The 23,835-nt window shown below is 37.9% G+C and overlaps 1 protein-coding gene across 5 annotated transcripts in view; it reads right to left on the reverse strand.

The window, feature by feature from the left end:
• Positions 1 to 23,835, reverse strand: part of LOC105468378 (dedicator of cytokinesis 11) — a 189,492-nt gene that overhangs the window by 24,835 nt on the left and 140,822 nt on the right. For all 5 annotated transcript variants that reach the window (XM_011718493.3, XM_071089250.1, XM_071089249.1 and 2 more), the window contains 9 exons: positions 23,454 to 23,520; positions 21,756 to 21,803; positions 20,310 to 20,452; positions 18,571 to 18,686; positions 16,258 to 16,395; positions 11,937 to 12,119; positions 8,982 to 9,095; positions 6,238 to 6,453; positions 6,094 to 6,151 (listed from right to left, as the gene is read on the reverse strand). In XM_011718493.3, the coding sequence (XP_011716795.2) occupies positions 6,094 to 6,151; positions 6,238 to 6,453; positions 8,982 to 9,095; positions 11,937 to 12,119; positions 16,258 to 16,395; positions 18,571 to 18,686; positions 20,310 to 20,452; positions 21,756 to 21,803; positions 23,454 to 23,520 (1,083 nt within the window). The remainder of the gene's footprint in view (positions 1 to 6,093; positions 6,152 to 6,237; positions 6,454 to 8,981; positions 9,096 to 11,936; positions 12,120 to 16,257; positions 16,396 to 18,570; positions 18,687 to 20,309; positions 20,453 to 21,755; positions 21,804 to 23,453; positions 23,521 to 23,835) is intronic.

The raw sequence follows: 23,835 nt of genomic DNA on the forward strand, positions 1-23,835 counted from the left end.
CAAAGTGCTGAGATTACAGGCATGAGCCACTACGCCTGGCTTTGAAATACTTTTTCAAGAAGGGAAAAATACATGGGAGTAGTCAGTGAGTTTTAATTAAGGAAGGAGGAGACCCAGGAATGAAAATGATATTTACTTTGACCCACCAAGCTGTAGGACCATTTTTGTTCAAATAAAGTAGTTAATAAAAGGCATCCGGCTGGGCACAGTGGCTCACGCCTGTAATCCCAGCACTTTGGGAGGCCGAGATGGGCAGATCACAAGGTCAGGAGATCGAGACCATCCTTGCTAACAGGGTGAAACCCCATCTCTACTGAAAAAAAAAAAATACAAAAAATTAGCTGGGCGTGGTGGCAGGTGCCTGTAGTCCCAGCTACTCAGGAGGCTGAGGCAGGAGAAAGGCATGAACCCGGGAGGCAGAGCTCGCAGTGAGCCGAGATCACCACTGCACTCCAGCCTTGGTGACACAGCAAGACTCCATCTCAAAATAATAATAAGAAGAAGAAGAAGAAGAAGAAGAAGAAGAAATAAAAGGCACTGAGATAAAACATAGCCTGCTTCATTTCTGAAGATAAGCATGACTAAAATGGTCTGTTACAGACCTCTAGAGAGTTCTATTCAAAGTACTGGACCATAAAAAGATAAGGAACTTTCACCAGAATGTAAATCAATTCCTCATTTCCTTCTTCAACAAAGTCTATGAAAAGGAACAAGTCAGTTGGACAAACAGAGTGTTTAGTGACATGGTTCATTTACATTCAAGACGATACTCCTTATCTTGTTGTAAACATGTGATAAACAGTTCTCAGACTAGCAGCTGGTTTGTAGGATACTCTTTGTGCAGTAGTGCATTAGGAGAACTTCTTGAAATGTAGAAAAAACCATTCCACTTGATCACCACTATCAAGTCAAGAGCTCGGCTGTAAAGAAGAGGGCCCAAGACTTGAGTGAAGAGACAAAGAACAAAGCCTTTATTGAAGAAGACAGTCAAACCCTGAAGGCCTCAGGCAGCTAGGTCCATAACTGGGAAAAAAAATCCCATCTGTTCAAAAGAGATTATTACTTTAAGTCATTTCCAAATGTAGGGCTTTTCTAGAATGCTGGGATTTAAGGGAGGATGAAGAAAGGCACACTCCTATGCCAGAGATGAGATGAGGCTAAAAGCATCTTGCTAGAGAGTCTTCTGGTGTATCTTAAGTAGAAGTAGGGAAAATTATGTCTTATCTCAGGAACAAAGACATAAACACCCACTTTTGAAAGTTGTATCTGGGTTATCTAGTGCAAAGACTACTATCGTGAATTTTCAGCTTCAGAGTCCAATATTCTTATTAAATGTGTTATCTTAATGCATCTGCCTGATAATGTATCTCTACCCAGAGATGACTATATTCCTCCCCCTTTTTGCTAAAGTTATCAACACCCATCAATATCCAATTATATATCAGGACCCTTTGCTTGTTAGATTCTTTAAAATGCTTGGAGAAAATCCTGATTCCTCTTAGTTCTAGAAAGATTTTCAGATGAAACAAGTTGTTGAGTCTAGAATTGGCCAGCGTACATATCCCAACAGAAGGAGGGATCTGTTTGAGGGATCTCATGTAGACCTATGCAGCCCTGTAGAGGGTGGTCCTGGAGAGTCTGCTGTCAGTTTCTCTGGTATTTGACCAGGACTCTTGACCTTGCCGTTTATAGCTGTAACTTCTGTATTCCTGACTGCTGTCCCAGGGAAAACAAGATCGAAACTGTTCAAATAGAAACCACAATCCTGAATACAAGATATCCTGTGAAAAAAAGTGGGAAGGGGTGTGGAAGATGGGATAGCAGTGCAACCCTTGATAAAAAAGGATGGCTAGTCAGAAGAAGGATAAGAGCTAAGAGTCCTGAGGGGAGGATAAGAAGGGAAAAAGCTATGACTAGGAAAGAATGAGGGAATAAAAAGCTTCATGAAACTCAAGCTATCAGATCCTGGATAGAAAGACTTGGGAAAGAGAACAACATTACCCTATAAGGAATGAAAAAAAAAAAAAAAACAAAACAGACTCTATGGGAAAGGAAATTCCTTTTCCTGAGTTGATGGGTGAATCCTTGCAAGCCTGAAGCTTTGCTGAACCTAGGATACTGTTTGGTGGTGAAAGAATGCAGAGACTTGACTCTTGTCTTCCCTGGGGAAAACATTTGTATCCTCTCTTGGGAAAAGAAAAAAGGGAGAATGTGATCTAGAAATTTTGAGGTTCTCAAACAAAAATAAGCAAATTCTGACATTTTTATTTTATATTTTTTGGGAGGGAGGAGAATAGCTGACACTCAGTATTACCACTTTGAGATGCCTTCAATAAAGGGAAGAGAATAGTGATCCTTAAGTCTAGTGATCCTGAAGTCTCTCTGGTAGAACAAGCAAGAGCTCAGGCTGCCTGAAAGAAGTTTGAGGGTAGGGTGAGAGCGGGGGCAGGGAGAACTGCATACCACCTTTCCGTTTTCCTGTCAGTTCAGTGCCTGACCCAGTGAAGAAAAGGACCTGGAAATGGTCCCTTGTGGGTGCTGTGTAGTCACCTTCGAGGGGCAAGGGCCCCTAAGCCCTTCCCTGCTTAGGCAATGATCCAATAGGACAAAGTATTTTTTCCCTTAAAAATGCTACACAGTAGAACATCTGCTTCCAATGTGTCAACTGATGAGTAGTATTTTATTCCATCTTGATTTAAAAATGTTTTATAATCTACTTCAAGAGAAACTGGTTAGGAATTAGAGAAAACAAAACATTTTTGGCAATGGATATGTAACAGATTTAAAATATATTCTAATGTTCCTTCCCTCTTGGCCTCATTATCAAAGGGCACTTAATGATAGAAAACAAAGAGTTCTAAAGGTGCCAAATTATCTTTGTCAAATACGTTGGTCTTAAGTGTAAATTCAATGATTTTTTTTCAGTTCTGCACTCAAACGTATTTTCATTGACTCTGTCAATTGCCAGGTCTTATCTAGACTTCAAACAGCTCACTAATGCTTTCTCAGAATGGATGGGAGAACAGGTTTTTTTTTTAAAAAAAATAGTTTTGGGGGAATGGGTGATTTTTTGTTACCTGGATAAGTCCTTTAGCAGTAATTTCTGAGATTTTGGTGTACCTGTCACTTGAGCAGTATACACTGTACCTGATGTGTAGTCTTTTCCTCTCTGGCCCCCACCCCCAGTCCCCAAAGTCCATTATATCATTCTTATGCCTTTGCATCCTCATAGCTTAGCTCCCACTTATAAGCAAGAACATACGATATTTGGTTTCCATTCCTGAGTTAGTTCACTTAGAATAATACTCAGTTTACGTTTTTAACTTGTGTTTTAAATCAGTAGTCGACCTTGGTATAGCTAGTATAGTTGAATCAGCTAATTAAGAAAAAAAAGGTGTTTTGGATCACTGAAACTAAGTGGGGAAAACCCTCAAGACTTTTACTACTACCACTATTTTAGAATAAGATTTTCTAATTTAGGCAAATAGTGTTCCAGGTTTAAAAATAGATGGCATCAGCAAACCACCATGGCACATGTTTACCTATGTAACAAACCGGCACGTCCTGCACATGTATCCCAGAACTTAAAATAAAATAAAATTTAATTAAAAGAAATTAAAAAATAGATGACACCTATAAACAAACATGTAAATTCTCTTAAACATTATTTTTTGTTTAACATTCAAAACAATATTTTCTTCTCATTAGCAAAGAGTGCTTTGATTTCTATGAAGGATAAATTCTAAAAAACCTTGAGTGTATTATGAAATACATAAACGGCTAGTTAAAAATATTATTCCCACTTCCTGAAACGTATCAGTTTGGTGTTTATGCTAGTTGCCTCATGATAATATCCAGAAAAACCATAGCAAGAAATTCTATTTCTAAAGCTTAAGGACTGATAATACAAATAAATAATTCTTGATTTTTCCTTAGCTTTAATGTCTTTGCACTTGTGAAAAAAACAAAAACATTCCAGGGAAATAGTTTTAATATAATTAACTATTTTCAAAATCTAAAAAGTACAGTTTTAGACATAGTGGACATAAAAATCTTCAGATTTCTACTATTATTATTATTATTATTATTTAGATGGAGTTTTGCTCTTGTTGCCCAGGCTGGAGTATAGTGGCGAGATCTTGGCTCACTGCAACTTCTGCCTCTCGGGTTCAAGCGCTCCTGCCTCAGCCTTCCAAGTAGTTGGGATCACAGGTGTGTGCCACAATGTCCAGCTAATTTTTGTATTTTTAGTAGAGACAGGGTTTCACCATGTTGTCCAGGGTGGCCTCAAACTCCTGACCTCAGGTGATCCACCTGCCCCGGCCTCTCGAAGTGCTGGGATTACAGGCGTGAGCCACCATGCCTGGCCAGATTTCTACTAATTAAAAAGATGAGATAATATTAACCTATTTCTCTGAAGACATACTTGAAATCACAGTACTCCATTTAAGATTCTCATATCTGTCAGTTTAGTTGGAATTTCAGGTGTGTAATTTCAATATTTACTTATACTGTGATTTCATATGCATACCAGTGATTTTTTAAAAAACCCTCAAATGGGGCCTCATTTTGGTAATCTATTTTTCTGTTTAAAACTCACATATGTATACTAAAAGGAGAAAACTAAAGTATATCAAACACATAGATTGTTCAAAAGAATTCCAGAGTCAGACAGAAAGTGTTAATTTAAAATACAAGTAAAACAAATCCACACTTTAATTATATTTGAGAAGAATATTTTTAAAATTTTATTTATTTATTTATTTATTTATTATTTTTTGAGACAGGGTCTTGTCCTGTCACCCAGGTTGGAGTGCAGTGTCCTGGGCTCAAGCTATGGCTCAAGCTATGGCTCCTACCTCACCCTCCTTTGTAGCTGGAACCACAGGCATGTGACACCATGCCCAGCTAATTTTTTATTTTTTGCAGAGATAGGGTTTCACCATTCCTGCCCAGGCTGGTCTCAAACTCCTGGGCTCAAGTGATCCACCTACCCATGCCTCCCAAAGTGTTGACATTACAGGTATGAGTCACCACACCCGGCCAAGAATCCTTTTAGAAAAAGATTCTCCACATGGGTGTTATGTAAAGCAATCAAACACTGAGCCTCAGTGTGAAATGACAGATATATAGTTAACTATAGGAATTCTGGAATTAAAAAATAAAACAAAATGTGGCTGTGTTCCTACAGCTGAAGCCAGAGTGATATGACTCCTTTAATAATTTGGTTTCCTTTTGCCATATTGTTACTCATTCCACTGCCTTAAAGGAAGTAGCTTGGACATTGAGATAGAGATTTCTTGGCTGCCATCTCCACTGCCAATCGATGTTTAAACCTAACTCAACTGGGTTACTATTTGAGCAGATGCAATCTGTTCAACAATACTGTTGAGCGTAGTCAACAATACTGTTTATGGAAAGGAACACTTCCAAGTAGATTTCCTGAATTAGGAATCTTAAATTAGGAATCCAGGGCTGCTGGACCTGAAACCCTTCAAGAGTATGACTCCCTTTTCGTACCCAGGTGTCACTGCACTAAAGTGGCTGGAGAGACATAGTCTATGGGTAGTCGGTGATGTTAAGACACATGAGGGGGAAACAAATAATCTGTGTTATCCTGACTTGAGCCTTGAGAAGAATTTAATTTGTGGCAGCCTTCCAGGGAGGGACAGTCTTGGAAAATAAACACTGGGCATCAGGCCTGGCCCTGTACTTTTTTTTTTTTTTTTTTTGATATATTTTACATTTTATTTTAAAATAGGTACAGGATCTCACTCTGTTGCCCAGGCTAGTCTCAAACTCCTGGCCTCAAGCAATCCTCCAGCCTTGGCCTCCCAAAGCACTGGGATTACAGGCATGAGCCACTGCACCTGGCCACCCTGTACTATTTCACTTTTCTTGTAATCTCTAATGAAAGCAGAAGGGACAACGAACAATCCAGTCTTCTTTTGTAACAGCTTATTTTTAACACTGAATGAGGCCAAGGGTGAACATATTCTTCAGCGTTCAATTATATCACAGTTAAACTACAAAGATAAAAAACTATTATGCTAAATGAAAATCCCCCCATCTCTAAAAACAGAAATATCTTACTTTTTCGATGAAGAAACTCTGCAACTAGAGCTGCTACATGGACATAACACATCGCAGCCTGAAAAAGGATGACAGAGAAAGAACTGTCAGAACATGCTCAAGGTATTTTGAAAGGCTGTTTAGAACAAAACTTTAAGTAGTCACCTCTGAAAAATCTCCATTTTTTACATGAATTTTGGCCATGCTATCAAGCCAGGTTTTCCTGAGCTCTGGGGTGCTTGCATAGGACTTGGCTAAGCTATACTGGAGATCAATTAGCATTTCAGGATCTTTCTCATGCTCCTTCATTTGGGCAGTGGCCATAAGAACAGTGCGGATTCTCTTCGTCAAGTCTTTGACTTCTGTGGGAAAGGCAGTTGCCTAATTTCAAAACAAACAAAAAAGACATGTTTGACAACAATATTGATGTGCTCTAAGGCTTGTCATCCAATGGTGAGGACATAATATGATTTTCACTTCCTGTTACAGTTCTTGGTATATTGCATATAGTACACTGAAAGAATTTTAAATAAATTATTTTTAAAATATGTAACTAGCCCAGGCTTCAAAGGCTCTAACCTTGGTGGCAGTATATTCACAGGACATAAAAGCATTAGCTCTGGAGTCAGACTACCTGGCTTTGAATCCCAGATCCTCCATTGTGAACTCCACAGCCATGGGAGTGATCTTTGTTTGCCGATTTCTTGTAACAGTAACTAAAAACTGATAGCTTACTATGTGCCAAGCACTGGTCTGGGTTCTTTACAGGTTTTAATTTTTACAACAACCCTATGAGTGAAGTACTATTATAAAAAAGTGTTTAAATGCTTGACGAAAGTCTCAAAATTGGTAAATGTAGAGACAGGATTTTCACCTAGGCAGTCTGGCCCTAGAGCTGGTGCTCTTAGCTAGCCTTCCGTTCTGATGAGCATACCTACTCCATCCACTGACTACCACATACACTAAGGTGAAAACCATACTGCAGAAATTTCTATTTACACAAATGGGAGGTCATGAATCACAGAACATTCCAGAAAGTTTAGAGAGATCATTAAGTTTTCAAAGTTTGTCTTTGGCGCCAAGAATACCAGAGTTTCCTCTTTACCCTAGCCACTGCTAAGGAAGTCCTACTGCATCCTCTTAACCCCCACAGGAGTAATCACAATTATCTATATGATTCAGAGATGATGACGAAGAGACAGGTACAGGGGTTAGGGCGCTTGTCAATATGAACACAGTATGTGGGGGAAATGGTTTGAAAAACTGCCTTCTTGATCAGGAGCAGTGGCTCATGTCTGTAATCTCAGCACTTTGGGAGGCCGAGGCAAGTGGACCACCAGAGGTCAGGAGTTTGAGACCAGCCTGGCCAACATGGTGAAACCCCATTTCTATTAAAAATATAAAAAATTACCCAGGCGTGGTGGCAGGCGCCTGTAATCCCAGCTACTTGGGAGGCTGAGGCAGGAAAACCACTTGAACCCGGGAGGTGGAGGTTGCAGTGAGCCGAGATCGGGCCATTGCACTCCGGCCTGGGCAACAAGAGTGAAACTCCGTCTCTAAATAAATAAATAAGGAAAAATACACTAAAAATAAAAAATAAAAACTTAATCCCTTGAAAAATAATAATTATATACCTAAAGTTCCTTTCTATAAATAGAGATCCCATTTACCAGGGGAAAAGGCACATCTTTTTGTAATAAGGTTTGTTGGTAATGACTGCCATAATAGAATAAAACTAAGTCATTTCATAAATGAGTTATGGAAAAGAAAAAGATTTCCTATCAAGGAGAGAGTATCCAAGCCCCATTTACCCAGAAAAACTTACCAATCTACCTATATAACATAGTATTAAGGATGGTAACAACCGGTTAAAAACAATTCCTTAGAGTATAAGCATAAGTGGTGTAACTTGTTTCTATGCTCACGAGATTAGCTGGAGCATATACTGATCCCCTGGGGAACTAGTAGAACTGGCTGGAAAGCAAACTTTCCCAGCCTGAGAGCGGTTGGCACTACACACTGTTATTTTTCAGTGCAAGCAACATTCCTGTGGGAATATTTTTTGGTATATAGATTCTACACATCGAAACATCAAATACGCTGTGACTATGAGCTTTTAATTTTTTTCAGATTTTACACAATATTGTCAAACTGTGCTGGAAGATGACCTTTCCCAAGAATGGGGATGATTCATTCTTCTGGGAGGAAAAGTCCTACTGGGAAAGGATTCTTCTTCCCTTGTATACATGTGTCACCGAAGATCAGAACCTGCACTCTATGCAACGAAGCAATAGATGCATTTTTACAGTGCTATGTAAGTTTTAAGCATATAGGAAAGAAAGCAGAACAGTGGTCAGAGTCTCGGGTTTGGCCTCAGCAAACTGGTGCTTAAGAGCAACAGCCTTGGTGTTAACAGATAATTTTCAAAACTCACAAAACCATCAAATAATGAATCCCTTCTGTGCCATTCCTCATCCATTGGCAATGGATCAGGCAACTGTTAGCTATTCTAAGTGAAATTTTGTGAAATTTCAAATTCGGTGCTTATTTAACCAATATTAAAAGTGGTGACAATTGTTAAGAAATAAAGGATCCATATATTTTCTGAGCAAGTTTGGAAATGAAGCCCAGAAAAAAAATTCAGATTCAACTTGCCATAACAACAATGAATACACAGTATATTCATTCATCCATCCACTAAACTGATATTGAATATCTGCTATGTACCAGGCAGCGTTCTAGGCACTAGAGATATAGTGAGGTACAAGACAAAGCCCTTAACTCATAAAACTCACATTCCGTACATTCTATGAATCATAGAAAAGTTGTGAATCCAATGACAGTTTAAGAGTTGAGACTTCCCTGATAGTAAAGGTGGTTATAATTTATTATTTGAAATGAGAACATACCTTCATAGGTCTGTCACTATTTGCAAAATTATTGATAATGAATAAAGACTCCTGAAATCTTGATCCTCCGCTTAGTGCTACATCAGCTATCAGTTGGCTTACAGCAATTATTATCTGTGGGAAGAAGTAAACATTATTTTCCAAATACCTTTTGAACGAATGCTGCCTATGCTCATCATTTTATAAGTACATAAGCACTCACATGAAATGCTTCTTTTAAAGATTCTACACTGTACCAGCATAATGTATTTTCTTCATATATGAGGGGTTTACATTCTTCTGCTGAAATCGTAACTTGAAAGGCCTCATTTCAAATTTTAAAGGATCTTTCTTGGTTAGATGTAACAATTTTTCAAAACTCACAGGACAGCCAGATCTAAAACTATTTTCATAATAGTGAACTGATACAATGGTAGTCAGGTCTCCATTTTAAATATGCTTTTTAGGTTGTAGCTGTGGCAAAGGTGAGAATAAATCATGTTTTTCTTTGATGATTTCTCATTCCTTTTCATTAGTCTATTTGTTGGCTGGAATTCCAAGTCCAGTGCCTCAGCAACTTTCTTTGTTTTTGACCAGGGCTTACCTAGTTTAACAAAAGTTTATGCAATGGACTTTGATGGTACTTTTTATTTTTTGAGACAGGGTCTTACTCTGTTGCCCAGGCTGGAATGCAGTGGTATGATTTTGGCTCACTGTAGCCTCGACCTCCCAGGCTCAGGTGATCCTCCCACCTCAGCCTCCCAAGTAGCTGGGACTACAGATGTGTGCCACCACACTTAACTAATTTTTTGTATTTTTGTAGGGACAGGATTTTGCCATGTCGCCCAGGCTGGTCTCAAGCTCCTGGGCTCAAGTGGTCCACCCACTTATGCCACCCAAAGTGCTAGGATTATAGGCATGAACCACCGCCTTTGACGGGACTTTTAAATCTCTCAGTCTCTCTTGGGTGACTGCCAAAACAATTCATGCTAAGATGTTAATGGCTGGATGCTTTACCACTGGTCCTAGGAAGCAAGATACAGTAATAGCCATGGGTATGGGCTCTAGAGTTGAATGCCTTAGATACAAATCTTGACTATCAATAATTCACTGTGTGGCTTTGGGAAAGCTATTTAACCTTTCTGTGCCTCATGTTTCTCATTTGTAAAGTGGCTATGATAAAAATCCCTACTTTGTAGAGGATGAAAGAGATGATAACCATTAGAGTACTAGTTAATCCTTTATTGAGCATTTATTATGTGCCAGTGTTCTAAGTCTTCACATTTATTAATTTGTCTATATTTGAATAAAAGACTTAAATAAAACTGATGCTTTGACCCAGAAGAATGAATAACAATGGGGGAATTTCAGGTATATTGGCACACAAATTAGAACAATGCTCTGGGGGAAGGTGGGTTTCCAAGTGCCATCTCATATAAAAGCAAATAGTAAAGGAGCTAATGTGTAATGATGGCTGACTCTAACATGCAAAAGTAATTATATAGCAGACTTTTACAGGAAGCATACACAGTATTCCTATTGGATTTTCACATTACTGATGACATTTTTCAACAAGCTGCTTATGGTTGTCTCCCCATTAATAATCTTGTCTCCAGTAAACAGCTCCAATGGGACAGACCATGACAGTAAAGATATAAATAGGACCAAGGATTTCCCATATTATAATGAGGGCTACTGAGTCAAGCAGTCCCAATTGTGGTTTAGTTCAGAGCTATTTCATCCAATAAACCCAAAAGTATGGAGATGCTGAATAATAACTATCATGTAGGAAGTAGCTATCTTGTGCTACACATTGTGTCAGGCACTATAGGCACCATACACAACTTATTTTAATCCTCAGGGTAATGCTGCAAAGTGAAATACTCAGTCTCATTTTACAAATAAGGGAACAGGTTTAGCCAGATTGATTGATTTGCTTAGGGTCACCCGGCATGTAAGGATTTAAGCTATGATTTAAGCGCAGGTAGGCCTGATTCTGAAGTCCATGCTTTCCACTAAACTTTGAGACATCTCTCATTTTTAAAATAAGTGGGCATACTGGAGCATGAGAAACATAAACTGTCTTATCTGTTCTGTAAAATCTAACAAGCTTGTTATTTAATCATTTCATTTAATCCTCATAAAAATCCTATGAGCTAGGTAACAATATTTACCCTACTGCATTTGCAGAAACTGAGGCACTGAGAGGCTAAGGAAGTAACTTGTTCCAGGTCACATAGTATGTGGAAGTCCTCAAATTTGAACTAGAGACTGGGCACAGTGGCTCATGCTTGTAGTTGCAGCACTTTGGGAGGTTGAGGTGGGTGGATCACCTGAGGTCAGGAGTTTCAGACCAGCCTGGCCAACATGGTGAAACTCCGTCTCTACTAAAACCACAAAAATTAGCTGGGCATAGTGGCACATGCCTGTAATCCTACTCGGGAGGCTGAGGCAGGAGAATCACTTGAACTCGGGAGGTGGAGGTTGCAGTGAGTTGAGATCACGCCACTGCATTCCAGCCTGGGCAACAGAGTGAGACTCCATCTCAAAAAAAAAAAAAAAAAAAAAAAAATCAAACAAAAAAAAAATTGAAATAGAGCCTATGGTCGTAATGTCTCTGCTCTAGAGCAGCTCTATTCTGTAGAAATATGACACATGCCACATACGTAATTATCAATTACCTAGTAGCCACACTAAAAAGAGACTTATTTTAATATACTTAACCTGATATAGGTAACATATCATTTCAACATACAATCAATATAGAACAATTTAGATATTCTATTTTTTTTCATACTTAGTCTTCAAAAGCCATAGCATATTTTACACTTTCAGAACATCTAAATTGAGACTAGCCATACATCAAGCGCTAGATGGCCACACTGTATTGGACTGGGTTGGGTGGCTCTGGATCTTGATCTAGAGGTTAAAGATTGAAGAGAAGAAAGATGAAGAGGCTCTTTTATTTTCACTGACCTGTAGATGTGTCCTCAAAAAGGTTTTCCTTTTGGTGTACTCAAAGTTGTTTCTCATCAAAAGATACAAAAGTGCAGATGCTTCGTTCCTGGTTGAGCTAATCTTCGACGTGCAGCACTTTAAAACCTCATAGCAAAATGCAGCACACATGTTTACTCTTCCTTTGAAAAATGCTGAAGGAAACTAAAGAACAGGGAAAACAGAAATAAGTATTTAAAATCCAATCATAAAATCAATAGAGTATCAAGTGCCCTCTATATCCTCACCTAAACCTATGCTGGGTGCTTTAAGGATACAAAATCAACATAAAGCAGGCTCTACTCTCCAGAGAGCCTGAACTAGTTAACATTAACACCAGCATGTGATAATAATAGAACTTAAGTCAGTATACAAGTTATTACAAAGATGTAAAAGTACTGAATATAAATGCTGTAGATCTGAGAAGAGCTCAAGAGAGTCTGCAACGTATTATATTATTGTATATAATAATATAATATATATAAAAGTAATTGCGGTTTTTGCCACTATATAGTGGCAATTACTTTTGCACCACCATAATACCGTAAGCAGGTTCTCAATATGTTTTGAAAGAATGCCTGAAATGATGAATGATGGATCTCAAATGTGGGCTTAAAAATGGGAAGGTCAATCTTCATTACTTACTCTTTTGGTTTATATTTCAACAGTTCCTTTATTGTGAACATCAAAGTGCTGAGAAAATTACAGCTAAAATCTACTCAGCAAGTGAAGTTCATCTTTTAACAAAATGGGATACAGGAGATACACACATGTATCCTCTTCACATAAACACTGATAGTTAAGATACATTTTAGCATAGAAAAGGAGTACGAAAGTGACTAATTGTCCCAAGAGACTAGTGGCCTGTTCCTTTAAGAATGTATTCGGTCTGCTTTGTGGAAGACACAATAGACTTGTTACAATTTCCTGTGCTTATAGGTCTAGGCAAGCAAATAATAAGCTGCTTCAGGGTACACAATAGATGTTTTTCAGAGAGTGAAGCTAGAGGGCCATGTTTTAAAAATTATTTCTTAGGAACCTTGAATTTAGACCCACATTATAGGAATCTACCCTTTATTTCACCTTAATACCAAGTGTAATTCTATGCAGATAATGAATGCTTAATAAATGTTTTCTGATTGGCAATTGGGAAATCTCACTAATAATTTCACCAGACTAAACTAACTCTGGATGAAGCAGGTACTCTGGTATGAAAATAAACATTTAAGGGAGAGCATAGCTACAGTGTAGCTCATCACTACACTAAGTCTTCTACCCACATCACTCACTTCTCTGAGTGGGCAATGGCCAAAATCATCAATGACCTCCTAATTGCCAATTCTAACAGACCTCTTTTCCCCTTTATCTTATTTGACTACTCTGTACACGTCATGACAATGTTGGAACTCTTTCCTTCTTTGGCTTCCATGATATCCTTCTTTCTTACCTTTCTTCTGACTTCTGTGACTGCTCCCTCTCATCTCCCTTACAGATTCGTCTTTGAACCTCCCTTCTACGTTATTTCTCTCCAATGTTCTGCTTTTGATTTTTGTTGTTGTTGTTCTTCTTCTTCAATCTACTATCCAGGGAAAATCAAACCACTCTCATGGCTTCGACTACCACTTGTATGTTGATGCTCCCACTAGTTCACTATGCTCCAAAAATACCAGCCTTTTAGTTCTTAGAATATTCCAAACTGTTTCCCAACTCAGAGCCTTGGCACATGTATGTCCTTCTCCCTAGATAGTTCTTCTGTAAGCTCTTTTTACAGCTGGCCCCTTTTCAATAATTCGGGTCTCTTTGTTTTTTTTGTTTTGAGACGAAGTCTTGCTCTGTTGCCCAAGCTGGAGTGCAATGGCACAATCTCGGCTCACTGCAACCTCCGCCTCCCGGGTTCAAGTGACCCAGCCTCCCATGTAGCTGGGAGTACAGGCGCACGCCACCATGCCCGGCTAATTTTTTTTTTTTTTTTTTTTTTTTTTTTTTTTTTTACTAGAGACAGGGTTTCACTATGCTTGCTGGCCAGGCTGGTCTTGAACTCCTGATTTTGTGATCCACCCGCCTCAGCCTCCCAAAGTGCTGGGATTACAGATTCAGGTCTCATTTTAAAAGTGACAAACCTATCTAAGATAAGATTATCTCCCACAAATCATTTACTGTCTCAGTACGCTGTTTGTTCCTCTCCTAGAACATATAATAATTACTTTTTTTTTTTTTGAGACGAAATCTTGCCCTGTCGTCCAGGCTGGAGTGTGATGGCGCCATCTTGGCTCACTGCAACCTCTGCCTCCTGAGTAGCTGGGATTACAGGCACCCGCCACCACGCCCAGCTAATTTTTGTATTTTTAGTAGAGACAGAGTTTTGCCATGTTGGTCAGGCTGGTGTCGAACTCCTGACCTCAGGTGATCTGCCCGCCTCGGCCTCCCAAAGTGCTGGGATTATAGGTGTGAGCCACCGCATCCGGCTCATAATTACTAATTCTTTTATTTTTTTTTTTCTGTCTCCCCTATCCCCACTAAGACTGAATGCTTCATGAGGGCGAAGACTATTATTTATTTTGTATCTCCATTGCATCTCCAGGACCTAGTACAGCACTTGACACAGAGAAGGTCCTCAATAAATATAGTACGGATGAATGGAGAATGACTCCAAGTCTGGCTCTCCAATCTGATCCCTCTCCAGAGCAAAGATCCACACATCTTAATGTCCCATAGGCACTCAAATTCAACAGGTCTACAAAACAGGACTCATTAACTTTTACTGCAAATGTGGTCTTTCCCCTGTATTTCATATCAACTACCACACTCCACCATACTATCAGTGGACTGATGATCAAATCCTGTAAATCCTTTTTCAACATGTCTCATCTGCCTTTGACCCTTCATATATCCACTGTCACTACCTTACTTCAGGCCCTCATTTCTTATCTAGCTTACTGCAGCTAGTCTTTTTACTGCCTTTGACACTGTCACCAATCCTTCTTCAACACAACTTTTAAAGAGACTTTCCCCTGTCCTTACCAATTCTCTCTTAATACAAATATAATTGTGTTACTTCCCTGCTTAAAACCCTTCCGTGACTACCTGATGCCTGAAAGATGAAATCCAACTCTTAAGATGAGTCCACATGATCTGTACTCCATTTACATCTTTAGTTTCATCTCTTGGTGAATCCATATTAAATCCTAGCTCCATTGCTGCAGAAAAACTTTTGCTAAATTAGAGTTTTTCTCCTGCCCACCCCCACAGGTCTATACAGACTTATCTTATCCTGATGGTATTTGTTTCTGTGTACGTGTATCTTGATGTGTGTGTGCCTCCCTCTACTGGACAATAAGCCCTTAGGGACTATATCCAGTAAGTACCTACACAGTTTTTGTTAAATGAATTATTTCTGAATCTCCTTCCCTTGGTTTCTTGTAACATGCTTGTGTTGAACTCGGCTTCCCATAGATTTTTAATTCATAAATTATATTAAAGAATGGCAATAAAAAGCTTCAAATTCATCTAATTTCTGTATCTATTAAATGCAACTAGCTGCTATATAAATAATGAGGATGGCAAAAAGTTTTCAAAGCTTAGCTAGCCTATTACACAAATAACGTAACTGAATTTCTTTGTCTTACTGTAGTTACATAAACCAGTGGAAGATCTGGACTGTGCCTTTCCATAACCTTAGCTCTATCTTGGTTTATTATGTTTATTCTTAAGTTTAAAAAGCCCCTGAGCACAGAAAACAAATCTTTGCTGTCTGTTTCAGTCATATTTCTTCCTAAAAGCCAAGTCTGAGGTTATTGTTCAGCTGGGGCAAGTGGACTGCATTTAGGGCCCTTAGTTACAACTAGCATTGAAAGTCAGGATGCATCCATTTGAACATGTACTGAGTGCTTACCATTTCCAAGATATTATACAAGACCCTGGGATTACAAAAGTTGGATCCTTTCAAAGTCTTTAGACATGAGTGCACTCATGGCTTATATACCTCCAACATGACAATACTTTTAAAAAGAAGCAAAATAGAGAACTGGCAGGCTTGGTAATTTTAAAATGATACTCTTCAAAGGAGCTTAATGGAAAAGGGAAGGTATTATGGGGTGAAATAAAAAGTAGCTTCTGATTTGAGGGGGTTCATGGTCAGGCCCTCTGTGTGTGCTTTGTTGCTCTGTATTTCTATTTACAAAGGCAGTACTTAACGGCTTCATGAGCTGGCATTGTATATGTCACCACAATGACCCCCATTGTCCCATCTTTCCTTTTTGCAATGAAGACAGCCCACCAGCTGCTCCCAAGCTTCTGTCCTTACCTTACTGATGAAAGCTCTTAGTGAGGCAAATACATGTTTCAGCGACACTTCAGATTGTCCATTTTTAAGAAAAGCAAGATGTATATCAAACACTTTTTTCATTAATGGGTTATGGCCATCATTATTTAAAAGCTGGGTCTATAAAACATTAAAAAATATGGTTTATGCCCCACTGAGAATGATAGAACCGATTTCACCAGTACCTGTTTATGAAACCACTGTTTGGAAGTTTCAGGAAAATAAAAGGCTCTTACATATAATTTCAAAATATTTGTGCCATCTTTCAACTTGGAAATCTCAAACAAATACTACATACATGATATCTAGAATACTTAATCCCAACATTTTAAACAGGTGGAATTTTTTTTTCAATGCAACACAACAATATACAGGACTAGTATGGGAACAGTATTTTCTATTAACCTATACCATATTGCTTCTCAATTAAGAAATCAAAATGAATACAAGCCAATCAGCCTTTGTATTTCTGAGAGACTATTATAATGTATTAATGAAGGAAAATACCAATTCTATTTTATTAGATTATGATCTAATTTACTTTAAAAGTACGTTTACTATATGATTAGCCATTCATGAAAAATTAAACCCTCTATGAGTAGAGATAATTAACAGGTATCACAATTGAACAGAATTATGTAAATTGTTTAAATGCCCCTTGCAAAGAAACAACAAATTGTAGATAAATACCTATTAGTTTGTCAACTTTGTTTTAATCAGCAATGGCTAATTTCTCCAGCTCTATCCTGCTACCCCTCAAGAAAGTAACCAGCAGGTTACAACCTGGCCAAAAACAACAAAACCCAAAACAACAACAATCTAATGATAATACTGACAGCCAGAATCCCTGAATAGCATTTTGATTTTTCTGGCACTTTCCTTAGTATATTTCAAAGCATGGTATAGTGGCTAGAATCACGGTCTCTCATGACTGGCCTAGATCTCAATCCTGATTCTGCCACTGCCCAGCTGTGTGGCATTAACCTCCTGTGGGCCCCAGTGTCCCCATTTTCAAAAGGGAATAACAGTATCTACATCATAAGGCTATTATGAGGATTAAAAGTAAGTTCATATTTGTATTTTTAAGTTATTGAGATATAATTTACAAACCATAAAATTCACCAGTTTCGGGTATACAATTAAATTACATTTAGTAAATTCGGCAACAGAGTTGGGTGACCACCACAATATAATTTTAGAACATTTCCATTGTTTCAAAAAAGATCACCCCCCTTTCTCATTCCCAGCCTCACAATGAAAAAGTGAGTTAATATTTGTAAAGCCCTTAGGACAGTGCCTGATATTTACCAAGAGATTATATAAATGTTTGTTAAATAAATAAGAGGTATCAGAATAGGAGGAAGGAATACAATGTACATCATGAGATCTAATGACTTCCTTATTTATTGGCACGATGAAACATGGAGTTGTGTTGCATTTTAATATAGAACAAACCTAATACTTCATAAAGGGATCTGTAACCTATTTATTAAAGGTATTCTGCAGCCTATTTTGTATTAGTATCTAATTCAACTTTCCTTTATAAGCCTCTTTGAAAAGCACAGGCCAGGTTTCCATAGAAAATCTCGAGGTCGCTGAAACAATTAACTGAATTACTCAGAGAAGAGGGGAAGAAGGAAAAAACAACAACAAAACAAACAAACAAACAAACAAAAAACCACATCTGTATAACTGAAATGAAAGCAAGCAAGATTTTTCACCTTTGAGTTCTTACATTATAGTCACATCATTTTTACTTTTCAAAGCACACGTCCATTATTGCATTCCCCCCTCCAATAATCCTGTTAGATAAGTGCTTTTGCCTTCTTTTTAAAATCATAGCAATGATGATTTGCACTGAGAGGCAAACATCTGAGAAAAAACACTAAGTGCATGGCTAGGGAAGCCAGCCAGCCTGCCTGGACCCCATCTACCCTGACAGGACACCTCATCACAATGGGTATTTGGGCAAACAGATCCAATCATATTTTGGGCTAAAAATTGCTGGCTACTTAAAGTATGGAAACTTTGTTTTTAAACATGAAAATCTAATAGAATTTAAGAGGTAGAAGAGAGCTTAAGGGCAAGTTAGTCCATTCCCTTCCCTTTATGGATGACACAAGTGAGTCTCAGTGACTTTCAGGGTCACATGAAAACCAAACTAGAACTGCCATCCACATTTCCTGACTATTCATGCCAGCCTTTTTCACTGCACTACCCCACATTTGACTAGGTAATTTCTGTATAATGTTACTTTGCAATGGTACCAACTGGATTATAACTCTTCATTTTTACCTTGAAGCACTGAGTGAAAAATGATATGGTATCTAGTACTGTTAGGGAAACTTCAGTAGCTGTATTGCCTTCAAGAAGTGCCTGGTGGAAAATGTCTGCTTCAGTTGTTGTAGAACCTAGGATTAAAAAAGTAAATTAAACTTTTCCCAACATGAAGATGCACATAATGGTGCTGAATGACTTTCTACCCAAAGACTTAAGACAAGAAAGGGGGCTCGGCTGGGTGTGGTGGCTCATGCCTGTAATCCCAGCACTTTGGAAGGCTGAGGCGGACAGATCATGAGGTCAGTTCAAGACCAGCCTGGCTAGCATGGTGAAACCCATCTCTACTAAAAATACAAAAAATTAGCCTGGCATGGTGGCACGCACCTGCAATCCCAGCTACTCAGGAGGCTGAGGAAGAAGAATCACTCAACTTGGGAGGCGGAGGTTGCAGTGAGCCGAGATCACGTCACTGCACTCCAACCTGGGCGACAGAGTGAGACTCTGTCTCAAAAAAAAAAGAAAGGGGGCTCACAGTGTCATACTGTATTTAACTCCTTCATCAAATATAGTCTGGGTTAATCAATTTCATTAGTTTTCATTACAGTTCTGTATCAACAGCTTTGCAGGACATAATTAGGTGCCCACCTCTTTGGAGACAAGGTTTCAGTGATGAACTCTGGTGATGTAACTAGGAAATAATGTGGGAGGCCTTTTAAGTCATGCTACTAATTATGTGGGTAAAAATGAGAAACCACTACATAGAAATTCAGCTACAGATAAACAGTAGTACCTTATGGTCAGACATTTTCAATTATGCTGATTATATGAGATTTGTTTCTAAATCAGAAGGAAAACAAGGTATCTTGGAGGCAACTGAAGGAAATAGGTTCATCATATTTTTACAAGAAGCTGAAGGCTTTAAAACATGCAGATTTAAAGGTCCTGAGTCTATTAGCTCAGCGTCTAGCAAAACATTATTTTTTATTACTAGGTCTTACCACAAAGCCAGTTTTGCTAACTTCCTTTTCTGAAACCTTCAGAGGACTGTGTGGAAACAAAACATTCTCACTCTTTGAGTTGTTATTAATATTTGCTTTTCATAGGAGAGCTTCCATTTATATAACCCTCTAGCTTCCGCAGTTGGGCAAGATTTCTCTCCTTGCCCTATTTGCCTTGTCAATACTTCAACCTGTCTGAAATACACCTTTGCCAAACTAGTATTTAGAGTTCACTGATTTCTGCAGTCATCTCAGCATGTTCATTCCCTAATCATTAAATGACCAAAAGTAACTAAACAAATATTATATATACTATTATATTAAGATGTCAATATTTGCATTAAACAGTAGGAATGAAGAACACCCAATATAAAAATATTATGAGAACAGCAATTCGTGGGAAAAATTTAATTTCTTTAACACTATGAAGAAAACACCATGACCTAAAATTGTTCAAAAATCCATGTGTATTTTATCATTTTATAGTCATGTATGATGAAATTGATTATATACATACATACATAGCAGAAAGATGCAAATACATGTATGTATGGGAAATCATTTCCAATCACATTGGCAATTTAAACCAGGACTTCTTTTCTTCATACAAATTTAAGGGATACAGGTGATATTTTGTTACATGCATAGAATGTGTAATGATCAAGGTATTTAGAGTATCCATCACCTTCAGTTTTTATTATTTAAACCAGGACTTCTTTAAGGTCAAATGGGTACCACACACACATTTTCACTTACTGTGATTGAGTGTAAATGAACTTTCTAGGCTACTAAGATGCTGAAGCCGGGCCTGCATTACTCCTGATCTGTTTCGAAGAGCAGGCATGGTTTGCGATTTTCGGTCTATTCCGAAGTGTTTTGACAGCCAGGCATCATGCACCCTAAAATAAATTTTAAAGTCAGGAACTGGAGTTCTCTAATAACATATCTCAATGTTATAATCTTTTTAACTAAAAAAAATTAGGTTTTCACATAAACGTAGTATACTCAAGGATTAAATGAAGTGTCACTAGAAATTGGATGAAGTTTTAATGTATCTTTAAAATAGCATATATGAATATAATTAAGGAATTTAGAAAGAGCTTCCACTTCCCTTCTTCTCAAAAACATCAGAGATAAGTGGCCAACACTCCAATAAGATTCAATCTTTTCACGGGAGATGAGGAAGGTCAAGAGTGGGAAGAAGATAGCCAGAGGTTCACTAAAGGTTGAAATGAGAGGGGAAAATCCTAGAGTCAGATGTTCAAGAATGAATGCCAATCTAATCTGTTTCTGGACTTGAGGTAAGTTTGGATTAGAAATTTTTACTCTGTAGGTATGTCTATTGCTAAGATAAACAAGCTTTTCTTTGTTTTACTTTAATGTTGTTTCCATTTAAAAAATTACAACTGGGTCATACATGGACTAAGGAAGAAGTAGTTTATCTATCCTCTAGTAAACGTAGTGGGAGAGTTGACAGAATCCTAAAGACTGAGGTTCATGGTAACAATGGCCATACCAACTCCAAGTTATGGGAAAAGATGGTGGAAATTGGAACCCTCACCGCCCAAACTACCTATCCTTAGGATGTTCCAGAGACTGAGCAATAATCCCCCCATCCACACAGCTTCTTAAAAATTAAACATTTTTTAAAAACTATTTTTAAGCTCCTTTAATGACTATCTCTACCCCTAAAATATATCTCATTGAAATAAGCAAGTAACCGTCTTCACCTTAGAATCCCTCAAATATTTCCTTAAGTATTTATTTCACTAGGACTTACATGACAAAAAGAGGAAATAGATAATATATCATTTATGTCCCAATTGCTGTTGGGGATTTCTATTTGCCTTAGTAACTGAGGTGCGTATTGATAGTCTTCAGACAAAAGTACAGACCTTACAGTTGTCCTCACTTTATGATTTCCTGCCTTCCCCTGGACCTAGCCCCTTCTGGATTCCTTTAGAAAAGATAAGCATCTCACAAGGTAGAAACCTGTATGTCACTTTAATCATCACCCCGTGGGAAGCTTGAAAATGTAAAAGTTCCCATTCGTTTAAACTTTCAGTTGTGACATGTTAACTAAATCACGGGTATCTCAATGTTAACTCAAAATATATAACCTTGGTTTTACATGGCATGAGTAAGATTGCCCTCTGTTGGAAGAGAAGGAAAAAGTAGAAATTGCAGTGCTATGGGAATTACCTTGCTATGTTTCTTTTCCCCATATATCTAAAGTGAAACAAGCATACTCTAGAAAGAAAAACAATAGCATGTTAGTAATATATTAACATCCTCTACAGATTAACAAGTGATATTTTAAAAGTCATGGCCTATTTAAATTATATAATGATACGTGTTTTGCTACACAGAAATACATAGATAATTAATTGTGGGCTTGCCATATTCTATCTTTCTACATTTATTTGCTACAATTACATCATGTCTTCATATACAATTTTAATGACAGGTTAAAAAAAAACCTGTCAATGCAAATCACCCTTTATGCTCGATAACTTATCATAGCAAAGGTCTCCATCAGTCATTTTTATTTTTGACACAGAATCTCGCTCTGTCACCCACGCTGGAAGGCAGTGGAATGATCATGTGCGGCTCATTGCAGCCTCGACCTCCCGGGCTCAAATGATTCCTTCACCTCAGCCTCACAAGTACCTGGAACCACAGGTGCACATCACCATGCCCAGCTAATGTTTTATTTTTTGTAGAGATCAGGTCTCATTATGTTGCCCAGGCTGCCCTCAAGCTCCTGGGCTAAAGTGATCCTCCTGCCTCAGCTTCCCAAAGTGCTGGGATTATAGGTGTGAGCCACCATGCCTGGCCCACCAGCATAGTCAATAATATCTCTAAAAGGTTCTTCCGCACTAAAACTTGGGGCAATTTCTACATTTTAAATAATAACATTAAAATACTTTATATTATTAAAAATTTCAAACGCATATGAAAGTAGGGAGAGTACCATAGTTAACTCCCACATACCCAATCACCCCCAGATTCAACAATGATTGAACTCATGGCTATTCTTTTTTGACCTCTGCCCTGAATAGGTACCCTGATATATCCCTCCACCCTCCCTGCCCCTGTGTTTCTAAAGCAAATCCCCAACATCAGATATTTTCATTAGTAAATATTTGAGTACAATTACAGTAGTTTAAAAAAAAAATCTTAACTGTTGTTTATTATCCTGACATTTTCCGCTAAAGTTTGTAAGACTTTAATCCAAGGGTTTGTATTGATATGCTTTGTTTTTGTAGACATGCACGTACAAATCATATATGTGTACTATTTATTAAAAAATTTCTTGCATTTCATTCTATGTCTAATTTTTCTTTTAGCTTCCAATAATCATATAAAAATAGCTCAGGATGAAATGTAGGACAACTTCCCATCTCCAGACTAGGTTTTCCCCCAAGTGTCTTGGAATACATACTTATATACGTGTGTGTGTGTGTGTGTGTGTGTGTATACACACACAAATACACAGACACATTTCTGCAGTGGGTAGAATTACTCAGCTCTATATGAAAGTACAAATTCTAAATTCCAATCATTTACACTGCTCCACTATTCCAGCATCTGTTCCAAATGAATGATGCAGAACAGCTGATACTACTTCTAGTTTTTCAGATCACAGAAAGTCTTTTGCTGGGCTGTAAAGATGGTTTATTATTAGCTAGAGTTTTCAGCAATATAGAAAGTATTCCACGTTCGCATTTTTCTTCTGTCTGCAGATAAAGAACCACTATGCCAGGCTCTATATTATCAGAATAATTTAACATTTTCTACATTATTAGCAAATAAGCCATTAAAAACAGAAAAAAATGTAACAGTTGAATTCTCCCCAAATAAGGGGAAAGTTTATGAAGATAAATTAAGATAACTTACTCTAAAAGTATAAGAATGTTTATGAGCTCCTGAGGAGATACTTTATTCCAGTAAGTTAAGAGAGTATCTGAAAATGGAATAAATAAAGTGTTAGATCTTCAAATAATTACAGCAAATAGCACAGTGAATCCCCAAGTCCTATGTAGCTTCAAGGACTATCAACTCAAGGCAAATCTTGTTTCATCTATATTCTCCTCTCCCCTCCCACTGCCCAGTACACACTCTGTATTCTTTTGAATTAATTCCAAATAAATCATTTAATTGGTAATTAGTTCAGCATCAATGATCCTTTTTATGTGTTTTGTGTATGTCCTTTTGGGTCGCTTATCCCAATCTTCGTATCATTTCTGAAGACAGAGTAAGGGAAGTTGCTGTGTTTTTA

This window comes from Macaca nemestrina, chromosome X (assembly GCF_043159975.1).
Source record: "Macaca nemestrina isolate mMacNem1 chromosome X, mMacNem.hap1, whole genome shotgun sequence".
Classification (NCBI taxonomy): domain Eukaryota; kingdom Metazoa; phylum Chordata; class Mammalia; order Primates; family Cercopithecidae; genus Macaca; species Macaca nemestrina.